Here is a 12,500-nt window from a genome sequence, read left to right on the forward strand (position 1 = left end):
AATATTGAGGACTGCCCTTGTCATGAAGCGCTGCTTCTGTTTTGAATGCAGTCATGCAGATATTGCTAACTACAGTAAGATGAAGCTTAGTAACTTAAAGAGGCAGTCCCCCTAGGACGAAGGTGATATAAGGACAGAGACATGTTTAATATTTTTTAAATGTACAACATTTTTAAAGAGCCACCTAATTATAGGTATGTTTAGATATTTACGTTTTTAACATTTCCATAGTAAACAAATGCTTTAGAGGGTTTTTACCTCCTTTACCAATTGTCTTTCAGTTCTCAAAATTCAGATATATTGTTAGCTTTTCTGTCTTTGGTTTGCAAAGAAATTATATACAGTATTGATCAAACAGACATAAACATAGTTAGCTGATGTGCTTTAAGCCAGTGATCCCAACAAAATGCAGTACATATTATTTTCTCATAAAATATAAATAAATTACAGTTACATAGTAGATGAGGTTGACAAAACATACTGTATGTTCATCAAGTTCAACCTATGCTAAATTTAGACGCAAGACCGTTCCTTTAAGTGGGACTCAATTTTTTTAATTAAGCTTATTACTGATATTGTTCAAAAATATTGTTTTGACCCACTGAACTTCCCTTTTAATTTAGTATTAATACACGGTAAAGGATTATAATCCATAGGTGTGAACAATTTCAAACAAAATTAGGCATCAAAAGTAGCATTAATATTTTTTATATTAGAATGTTTTGTTTTTTAACCTCAAAAGTGAATAAACATAATATGTATGTATCCCAAGCAACCATGAAATTATACACATGGCACTTGATTGCAACCCCAATCAAAATTGTTTTGTTCTTTAGTGTATAGTTATTTAACTGGAAAGTCGGTTAAAATGTTGCACGTAACAGCTTACTAACAACCCCGAGGGATCTTCCCTGTAGTTTTACCTTGCACCACAATCCTGTTTGTCTTTAGTAAGAAGATTCAAATTTACAGAACCTATTCATTTTATGTAGGAGCTGCTGACATGCTGTGAAGAAGGCAAAGGAGAAATTAAAGATGGACTGGAGGTGATGCTTAGTGTGCCTAAAAGAGCCAACGATGCCATGCATCTTAGCATGCTGGAAGGTAAACATTGCACACAATCATCACTTTTTGCCATTTGCAGTGTATGCTCCTTGAATTAAAAACAGTGGGTACATATTGAAACATTGGGTACAGGATGGAAAATACTGCAAACTGGTGACTAGATGCTACAAGTGCTTCAATCCTGTATCTGGTAGTGAGAGGAAAGAATTGGGTTCATGTGTGTGCAGTGCTATTTATAATTGTGGTGCTTGTGCTTCGTTAGATCTTAATGAGCACAGTGGTCTCTCAGTCATATTTCTAACATGCATTACAATAATGACTAGATAGATTGACTATTGAGAGATCTGTATTTTTAAGTGTGCCTTTCTTCCCTCAGGGTTTCACACTACCTGATCTTGCATTTATCCTTTTCTTGGTTCCAGGTTTTGATGAGAATATTGAATCTCAGGGAGAGCTCATTCTGCAGGAGTCTTTTCAGGTGTGGGACCCTAAAACTTTGATTCGAAAGGGCAGGGAGAGACATCTTTTCCTGTTTGAGATGTCTCTGGTTTTCAGCAAAGAGGTGAAAGATTCAAGTGGAAGGAGCAAGTACATTTACAAGACTAAATTATTTGTAAGTAACAAGAGATGTTTTAGTCTTTTGTATTCAACATGTACTTTACTGTATGTCCAGGTCTGCACTGTTTACATGCCAAAAAAGTAAACACATGTATGTTGAGTCAAAGTTTATTTTTTGATGTCCTATGTGAAGATGTGACATCCCCCCAGATAACACAACATAACTTAGAATATCACACAGCTTCCATAGGGTTTAAAGGCTATGTTGCTGCTGTACTGTATAACCCAACGTGTGACACCAGAGGAAATGACAAAGCACGCTATACTTGTATTACATTATACATACATCTATTACGCTAACATTTCTCAGGTCTGGCACGTCCAGCTCAGCCACTTTCTGGTGCACTGTATATATCTAATAATATTTATAATGTTAGCAGTAGACATTCTGTGCTAATAAGTGCAGCCAGATGGGGGAGCAATATGGACATATACAGTACAGCAATGTTGTTGACTTTATGATGCACTTAAATATTGTGTGCATTCACAGTTCTATGCAGCTCTTGTGCTGATGAACAGTACTTGGAGCTTTTTCTGAAGGTAAAACTCCAATGTAGTATTGCAAAAAAAAGTGAAAGCATAATTAATTACTCAAGGTCTTCATTTTAAAGTAGAATAAAAATATATTGGGATATACAGTGGCGAGAAAACGTTTGTGAACCCCTTAGGATTTTCACTTATTTCACATATTTCAAACCTAAAATGTTGTTAGACCTTAATCTAAGTCCCAATAATAGATAAAGATAACCTGATCAAACAAATAACACAAAAACATGATATGTTTTCAACATTTACTTATCCAGAAATGATTCAACATTCAATATCTGTCTGATAAGTATGTGGACCTTTAGATTCAGTACCTGGTGGCACCCCCTTGAGCAGCAATCACTTCAACTTAGTGTTTCCTGCTGTCCAGTCTCACATCGGTTTTGAGGAATTTTAGCCCATTCCTCCTTACAGAACTGCTTCAACTCAGTGACATAGAGGGCTTCCTTGCATGGACAGCTAGCTTCAGGTCCTGCCACAACATTTTGATGGGGTTTAGGTCCGGACTTTGACTAAGCCATTATTAAACACGGAATTTCTTCTTCTGCAGTTTCTTCTTTTTTGTAGATCTGATTTTATATGTAGGAAAATTGTCTTGCTGCATGACCCACTTTCGCTTCAACTTCAGCTCACGGACGGATGGCCTGACATTCTGCTCTAGAATCTTCTGATATAATGCAGAATTCATGGTTGTGTAAATCAGCTGTGCGCAAAATGGGGGGAGATTTTCCTGGGGGGGTGCGGCATTGCAGGGGCCCCACACTCTTCCCCCAAGGCATTTAAATTAAATGCCGGGAATCGCAACTCTAAAATTACCTTGTCTCTGCCAGACTCGTGTCCATGGCAACGTGGCGTCATGTGACGTCGCATGACCCTGACGCCGCGCGTGGTAAGGGGGGGGGGGCGGTGCACCACCGGAGCAGAAGAGGCAAGGGGGGCGCAGCAAAAAAAGTTTGCGTGCCCCTGGTGTAAATGATGGCAAGCCATTCAGGTCCTGAGGCAGCAAAGCAGCCCCAAACTCCCACTCCCACCATCATGCTTGACGGTTGGGATGAAGTTGTTCAGTTAAAACATAGTGTTTTGTTTTTGCCAAACATAACGTTTCTCATCAAGGCCAAAAAGTTCTACCTTTGACTAGTCTGTCTAGAAAATATTGTTCCAGAAGTGTTATGGATCATATACGCGCTATTTGGCAAACTTCAGACGAGCAGCAATGTTCTTTTTAAAGAGCAGTGGTTTCCTCCTGGCTATCCTTCCATGAACACCATGCTTGTTCAGTCATTTTCTGATAGTTGAGTCATGAACGCTTACATCAGCCAGGGCGAGAGTGGCCTACAGATCCTTGGATATTACTCTGGGGTTGTCTGTGACTTCCTGGATGATTTGCCGGTTTGTTCTTGGAGAGATTTTGTAGGACGACCGCTCCTGGGTGGGGTGACTGTGGTCTTGAACTGTCTTCATTTGTAGACTATCTATCACAGGGGTGAGCAAACTTTTTATGCCGAGCCCCCCTTTTCATCCATGAAATTTCTCGGGCCCCCCCTGCCTGATGTAATCAAAATCACATGACGTCAGCGCACGTGAGCTGGTACAGCCATTGAGGGCGAACCAGCTTTGTAACGCCCCCGCCACGCGTCTACAAAAAAAGTATTTATAGCACAAATTACATAACTTAAAAATAAATATTATAATATTTGTCTAATAGCGTTCCCATTTCTGCTGTATTATTAATCTCGCTCTTCCCGCCACATTAGAACACCTCAGGACCTCTCTAACCTCTTCCAGTCTCTCCCTGTATTTCTCACTCCCCCTCCAGTCCCTCTCTATTCCTCCCCTCAGTGTCTCCCCCTCCCCCCCCACTCTCTTTCCCTCCCCCCAGTGTGTGTCTCTTTCTCCCTCCCCCCCATTGTCTCTCACTCTCTCCCCTCTTCCAGTCTCACACTCCTCTTCCAGTCTCTCCAACTCCCTGTATTTCTCACTCCCCCTCCAGTCCCTCTCTATCCCTCCCCTCAGTGTCTCCCCCCACTCTCTTTCCCTCCCCCTGTGTGTCTCTCTCTCTTTCTCCCTCCCCCTAGTATCCCCCTCCCTCCATTGTCTCTCACTCTCCTTCCAGCCATTGCCTCTCCCTCCCCCCAGTGTCTCTCTTGCACTCTCCAACCAGCTATTGTTTCTCCCTCCACCCGGTGTCTCTCTCACACTCTCCCTCCAGCCATTGTGTGTCTCTCTCCCTCCTGCCAGTGTCTCCCTCCCTCCCACCAATGTCTCTCTCATCCCCATCCCCATGTAGCTCTTTCAGCCCCCCCTCCCCATGTCACACTCACTCTCACCCCCCTCCCCATCTCACACTCACCCCCCTCATGTCACTCACACCCTCCCCATGCCTCAGTCTCACACTCACTCCCCCATGTCCCAGTCTCACCCCCCATGTCCCAGTCTCACTCCCCCCCATGTCCCAGTCTCACTCCCCCCCATGTGCCAGTCTCACTCCCCCATGTGCCAGTCTCACTCCCCCCCATGTCCCAGTCTCACTCCCCCCATGTCCCAGTCTCACTCCCCCCCATGTCCCAGTCTCACTCCCCCATGTCCCAGTCTCACTCCCCCATGTCCCAGTCTCACTCCCCCATGTCCCAGTCTCACTCCCCCATGTGCCAGTCTCACTCCCCCATGTGCCAGTCTCACTCCCCCATGTGCCAGTCTCACTCCCCCATGTGCCAGTCTCACTCCCCCATGTCCCAGTCTCACTCCCCCCCATGTCCCAGTCTCACTCCCCCCATGTCCCAGTCTCACTCCCCCCCATGTCCCAGTCTCACTCCCCCATGTGCCAGTCTCACTCCCCCATGTCCCAGTCTCACTCCCCCATGTCCCAGTCTCACTCCCCCATGTCCCAGTCTCACTCCCCCATGTCCCAGTCTCACTCCCCCATGTCCCAGTCTCACTCCCCCATGTCCCAGTCTCACTTCCCCATGTCCCAGTCTCACTCCCCCATGTCCCAGTCTCACTCCCCCATGTGCCAGTCTCACTCCCCCATGTGCCAGTCTCACTCCCCCATGTGCCAGTCTCACTCACCCCCTCTCCCCATGTCACACGCTGATGCAGGAAGCAACGAGATGCTGCTGTGTACTGTAGCACAGCGCAGCACAGCGCCACCTAATGGCCAAAAGAAAAATTGCAGCTGCAGACGGCTTTTTCCCCTCTGCTCCTGGCAAAATCGCCGCTGCTTCCTGCGCCCCCCCTAAACAATCTTGCGCCCCCCAGTTTGCGCACCGCTGATCTATCAGACAGTGGAGCCCCAAATCCTTACAAATGGTTTTGTAACCCTTTCTAGACTGATGAGCTTCAATAACTGCTTTTCTGAGGTCCACACACCTGTATGGTGAAGACCAAAATCACACATTTTCTGATCTTTATAAAGGGTGGGGCCTCCCAAACTCACCCTGAAGATCTACCTATTTATTTAAACACCTCACTCTAATTATCTGCTTTAATTTTGCTGATAAAACCAGGGTTTCACTTACTTTTGCACACAGATGACTCTTAATTACTCATTATTTGTCTAATGCCTACATGATTTTGTTTCAAAAGACATGGAATTAGTTAATATAAACCCTATTGAATATTTAAGAAAAGACTGGTTTCGAGATATATATATATATATATATATATATATATATATATATATATATATATATATATATATATATATATATATAAATAGAATTTACCAGATTGGAGTCCGGAAAAAACGAGACAGCACACAGTCTTAGTGATTCCAATGCAGATGTAATCAAAGTAACATGGCACCACCTCCAACGTTTCGGTACACTCAACGTGACCTTCCTCAGGGACGTGCAATAAGTGAATGCTAATCCACCACCTTATATACCCAAACAAATCAAAATTAAATCAAACTCACCCGTGTAGGCGCAACATTGCCCGCGAAACCGCGCCGCTGTGACACGCATACATCAGCTGGAACGCATCGCCATCTTGGATTTACACAAACCTCCCTTGAAACTACGGTGGCCTCAATGGTCTGACCAGGCATAATCGCACATGCGCGGACTCATCCTATCTCTCTGTGTCGTGACCCGCAACACGCTGCTGAAACGCATCACCATATTGCCTCTCAACCTAATGCATAGTTAGCCCAACTACGGTGGCCCGCATAGTGCATAGTTTATCTATAATGGCGGTTCGCGCATGCGCGAACATGCCCAAGCAGCTCAATGTGCAGAATGTATATATATAGCGCAAGCATAGTGTTACTCAAGAGCTAACCCTATTATGTGCATAACAGCACCCATATGAGGATGTGCCCTTACAGATCTGATTGAGGATCTATAATTACAAATGCCAGAACTTCATAAAGCAAGGCACCTAGCCGATAGAGCCATGTGGGGGGGCTATAAAATGTGATCGCATTAAAGCAGATTTGCATGTGTTGAAATATATGCTTGATCTTATTTACAGAGGGACCCGCTCCAGCATAAGGACGCAAAACGCTCACAGCAACCATACAAAAACCAATATATTAAACAACAAACATGTGATATGATGTGTGCATCACTGTACAATATATTGTTATCCATGTCCCACTATAATAAATACTATTACTACAATGACTAAAATTAGTCTAAAATCGAAAACCAGATACCATGTTTGGTCACACATATTTCTTCCTAAATAGAGTGACCAATGGGCTTTTAATATATATGCCCAATGAGACAACATCTAGTTTATACACATGTCTATCCGGAATCACCATTCATACTGTGATCCTTTGACTATGTCCTAGAGCCAGCTTATAACAGGCCTTATTTACACGACATATCACGTATTTAGAAGTCTCATATATACCATGTAGTATCTATGATCTCGAAGCAGGACATGGAACCAACATGATGCACACACCAACACCCTAAAGTGAACAAGTGAAAATAACAATACATGGGCACATATGGAAATAACACATAAGGACATAATGCAGAAATATTATGAAATGAACATTGACACAAAAAGACACATAATTACAGGACAAGAAATGATTCCTCAGCAAAACGAAGTGTCATAGTCCTGACTTCTTTTATAGGAAACATCCCAATGAAAAATCTTCGTTTAGGCCAAAAGGGGCCACAGTTTTTAATTCAAAGATGTGCCTCGCTTCGCTTTGCAATAGCAATCTATTTCTATCACCCCCTCGTGTGAGCACTTTGACCTGTGAAATAGGCATGCATCTGAATGTTGCCAATGAATGTTTCAAATCCCTAAAATGTTTGGCAACAGGGAGGCATTTAAACTCTAAATCCTTGGCGTCTGCAGATAATGCTTTACGAATTGTTGAACGATGGATAGCTATACGTTCTTTAAGCATACGCACTGTCTTCCCAATGTAAAGTAACCCACATGGACATTTAATCAAATATATAACAAATTTTGATTCACAATTCAGATGTTGGTGAATCTTGATTTTAGTCCCATTATGTGGATGACAGTAGAAAGATCCCACCTGCATATATTTGCAATTCGTGCAACCCTTGCACCTGTAGGCCCCAGGTTTTTGGGTTAACCAAGTTTTGTCCTTGCTATATTTGTCAGCAGGATCTGCTTGCGTGATCATGTCCCCAACTGACGGACCACGACGAAAACAAAACAAGGGGGGTTCACGGAAGAATTTTCCTATTTTATCATCATTGGTTAGTACATGCCAATTATCTCTAATGCCACGTTGTATGCATGGGGACGCAGTGCTAAATGTGCTTATGACATTAAATCTTGAACTTTTTGATTGATCGCCCAGTTCGATGTTGGTACGATCTGAGTTCTCCCCTCTAATCACACGATCTAGTGCATCTTTGACGTCGACCGGACTATAGCCTCGCTCTAGGAACCTGCTAGCCATGTTGATAAGTGCAGGTTCCAACTCATTGTGATCACTGGTGATTCGTTTCACCCGTAGAAGTTGTGAATACGGAAGCCCCTTTTTCAACGGGGCCGGATGGTGGCTTGTGGCATAAAGCAATGTATTTTTGTCAGTGTCTTTCTGGTACAGCCTTGTGGCCAATTTGTCGCCAGCTTTGTATACCATCGTGTCCAAGAATGGAATTTCTAGATCACTGTAACACAGCGTAAAACGTATCTTTGATGGAATATCGTTAAGACGGTTAACAAAGTCCTGTAATTCCACAGAAGAGCCACTCCAAATAATAAAAATATCATCAATGTAGCGTAAAAACTTTCTGATGTAGTGTGCATTGGGCGCATCGCATAAGATGTGGGTTTGCTCATACATGTCCATGTAAAGGTTCGCATATGATGGAGCCATGTTTGAGCCCATGGCTGTCCCACTGAGCTGGAGATAGTATGCATTTTCAAACCTAAAGAAATTTTTGTTTAGGATGACTTCTATCAGGAGTAGTAAAAATTCAGACGGTGGTCCAGTCTGCAAAGTATTTGTTATCAACTTTCTCCTGATAGCCTCCAACCCCTCTTCATGCGGAATATTCGTATAGAGGCTTGCTACGTCGAGGGTAGCCAATATGCACCCAGCTGGATTAAATGCTAGATCGTTAATATGCTCCATGAAGTTGGTAGTGTCTTTGACAAACGTGGCCATACCCGCCACCAGCGGTTGTAGATAAAAGTCAACATATTGTGAAATCGGATGGCATAGTGATGTCCGAGCCGAGATAATAGGTCGACCTGGTGGGTGTGTGGTAGATTTGTGAATCTTAGGGATCGTGTACATGACAGGTATTTTTGGATGCTGTTGCATAAGGAAACCACCAGTGTCCTCCGAGATCCATCCATTAGATATACCCATTTGAATTATGGCATCAATTTCCCCTTTGTACGCCGCAGTAGGATCCTTACCCAATTGTTTGTACGTCTCAGTGTCTCCCAGTTGGCGCAACACTTCTTCTCTATAATAGAGGTAGTCCAAAATGACGATTCCGCCGCCTTTATCAGCGGCCCGAATGATGATGTTCTTGTTATTTCTCAAAGATTTTACCGCCAATCTTTCTTCATTCGTCATATTGAAGAAGCTTGTCTTTTGTGTCTTAATCTTGCTTCTTGTGGCTTTGCTAAAAGGTTCATAAATGTTGCAATACTGGGATTAGACACCTGTGGATCAAACATACTGCGTGGCCTGAAATGGGATCTCGCATATTCAGGTGATAGGTTAGCTTCTGATTTTGAAAAGAAGTCCTTAAGTTTGAGGTGTCTATTCAATTTAAAGAGGTCCACTTCCCACTTAAACGGGTCTTGCTTATATGTTGGCACAAAGCCAAGACCTTTATGTAAAACATTTAACTCCGCTGACGAGAGGGTATATTTGGAAAGATTAAAAATTACCGTTTCCTGGGCTGCTGTTTTGGACCTCTCCCCCTGTTTGGGTAGCGCTCCGGATATCTTCGTCTTTCGGCCTCCTCGCCTGATTTTCCTCCGGCATCTCCGGCTCCTATAGGCGGTTTGGCTCTCCCATCCGGGCCTTGTCCTAAAAAAGAAGAAGGTTCTGCAGACATGGTATCACTGAATGTGTCCGCGGCGTCAGAGAAGTCCGTATCGCTGGTGTTGTACCCAGGCTTTCTGTATCCCCCTCGTCTTCGGCGGGACTGGCCCCTCTGTTGACCTTGCGCACCTGTGGGTAGATCACTTAGCCCCAGCAACCATCTGTATACCTTACGATCTTTGTAATCTGATTCAACAATCTTGAGTTTCTCTCTCTTATATTTAATAAGATTGTTTCTGTATGTGTCTATGGAGGACTGTATTTTGTCCGTCCAATTCGTGGAGGTGTCTGTCTCTAAAGTTGTTCCATGTTTGGTGTAAATGGTATCAATCTCTTTTTTAATCTTGATGATTTCCTTGCTTGATTGATCAATTACAAGAATGACCAAATCAAATGCACATTTGTTTAAAATTGCAATCCATCGTAAAAGGCTACTCTCCTCTCTGCCCTAAACAGTGCGGAGAGGCAGCAGATCTCCGACATATGCTGTGGTCTTGCATTAAAGTGGCCCCTATTTGGGAACAAATCAGAGATTGGATTCAGCGGATTCTCGATTTGGAGATCCCCCTGGACCCGTGGCTGTTCCTCCTGGGCAGACGGATCAAGGGTCTTTCAAATGCGTCGCATAAATTGATCGCGCATTTTGCCACTGCCACGAGATGTGAGATCGCAGCATTATGGAAACAGCAGGAGACACCCATTATCCCTAAGATCAGAAACAGAATTTGGCATGTTTGCCGGATGGAACAATTAACGAGTTTAGTTAATGACTCCGGCACAAATTTTCTAAAAGTTTGGGACCCATGGTTATCCCAAGAAAAAATCCCAGGAGTGGACGCCTCCTCAATCCTGCATTAACTAAACCAAATGCGTTCTCCTTTAAGGACAGATTAGACAAAAAGACATAGTGACGCACAGCCAACGGACATCCCGTTAGCCATAGCCAAAGGGAGACTGGGAGTGAGAAAGATAAAAGAACCTACGTAAAGCTAGTCAAAACTAAAATTCGTAGCGCGGGCCGAGAAATCAGCAGACAACAAGCCTCCACATCCGCTCCAGAACCTGGACATAGACCACCTCCCCCCACCCACTACATCCTCCCTCCCCCCCTCTATCCCTGTCTTCATGTCACGTCAGTCTGGTCTTGTTTGTATTGTCTTAAGTAGTCAAGTCTAAATGTGGTCATTATATGTGGTTTGACAAAAATGGAAATGCAACAACGGGCTGTGAGAAATTGGTTGTATTTGTACTTTCCAATAAAAATTGAAAGTTGGAAAAAAAAAAATTGCAATCCATCTCTTACAGAACTCTGGATCAGTTCTCCCTATAGTGGGCTGGTTTTTTATTCTGAACCCACGGGGTAGCAATTTTTCTTTGTGATAATGCGACAACGTCACACCGTGCAGATAGTAATCAACTTCCCTCTTTTTTAATTTAATCAGGTCATTGTACACGTCACTCGCTCTTTCTGGTCCCAAAACTGATTCAAAGGACTCCGTATAGCGGATGCTGGAAATCTCTGCCTCGCTAAAACTAGCTGACTCAGAGATGGCCGAAAAAACCCCAAACGTGTCTGCAAATTCCTCCATGTTTTTTCCTTACGTGGATAAAATCAACATTCAATTATGATAAGCCTCTTAGAAATAAAGCATCCACGGAATTGGCCAAAAACGCCGTGGGCCACACAATTTTAACCCCTCATAGGGTACTTGGTATCCTTTTGCTGGCAGGTGCCCAACTCATATAGTTACACATGAAAAAATCATCTCAGTTGGCACACTGTAAACATAGATAAGATGCTGATGCTTGCCCCATATGCACATGTAAAAATAGAATTTACCAGATTGGAGTCCGGAAAAAACGAGACAGCACACAGTCTTAGTGATTCCAATGCAGATGTAATCAAAGTAACATGGCACCACCTCCAACGTTTCGGTACACTCAACGTGACCTTCCTCAGGGACGTGCAATAAGTGAATGCTAATCCACCACCTTATATACCCAAACAAATCAAAATTAAATCAAACTCACCCGTGTAGGCGCAACATTGCCCGCGAAACCGCGCCGCTGTGACACGCATACATCAGCTGGAACGCATCGCCATCTTGGATTTACACAAACCTCCCTTGAAACTACGGTGGCCTCAATGGTCTGACCAGGCATAATCGCACATGCGCGGACTCATCCTATCTCTCTGTGTCGTGACCCGCAACACGCTGCTGAAACGCATCACCATATTGCCTCTCAACCTAATGCATAGTTAGCCCAACTACGGTGGCCCGCATAGTGCATAGTTTATCTATAATGGCGGTTCGCGCATGCGCGAACATGCCCAAGCAGCTCAATGTGCAGAATGTATATATATAGCGCAAGCACAAAGCGAAGCGAGGCACATCTTTGAATTAAAAACTGTGGCCCCTTTTGGCCTAAACGAAGATTTTTCATTGGGATGTTTCCTATAAAAGAAGTCAGGACTATGACACTTCGTTTTGCTGAGGAATCATTTCTTGTCCTGTAATTATGTGTCTTTTTGTGTCAATGTTCATTTCATAATATTTCTGCATTATGTCCTTATGTGTTATTTCCATATGTGCCCATGTATTGTTATTTTCACTTGTTCACTTTAGGGTGTTGGTGTGTGCATCATGTTGGTTCCATGTCCTGCTTCGAGATCATAGATACTACATGGTATATATGAGACTTCTAAATACGTGATATGTCGTGTAAATAAGGCCTGTTATAAGCTGGCTCTAGGACATAG

At 43.4% G+C, this 12,500-nt stretch overlaps 1 protein-coding gene across 7 annotated transcripts in view; it reads left to right on the plus strand.

Moving 5' to 3' along the window:
* LOC142487267 (triple functional domain protein) overlaps positions 1–12,500 on the plus strand; it is a 419,339-nt gene that overhangs the window by 337,413 nt on the left and 69,426 nt on the right. For all 7 annotated transcript variants that reach the window (XM_075586263.1, XM_075586256.1, XM_075586257.1 and 4 more), the window contains exons 29-30: positions 993–1,104; positions 1,488–1,678. In XM_075586263.1, the coding sequence (XP_075442378.1) occupies positions 993–1,104; positions 1,488–1,678 (303 nt within the window). The remainder of the gene's footprint in view (positions 1–992; positions 1,105–1,487; positions 1,679–12,500) is intronic.

The sequence above is a fragment of the Ascaphus truei genome, chromosome 2 (assembly GCF_040206685.1).
Source record: "Ascaphus truei isolate aAscTru1 chromosome 2, aAscTru1.hap1, whole genome shotgun sequence".
Classification (NCBI taxonomy): domain Eukaryota; kingdom Metazoa; phylum Chordata; class Amphibia; order Anura; family Ascaphidae; genus Ascaphus; species Ascaphus truei.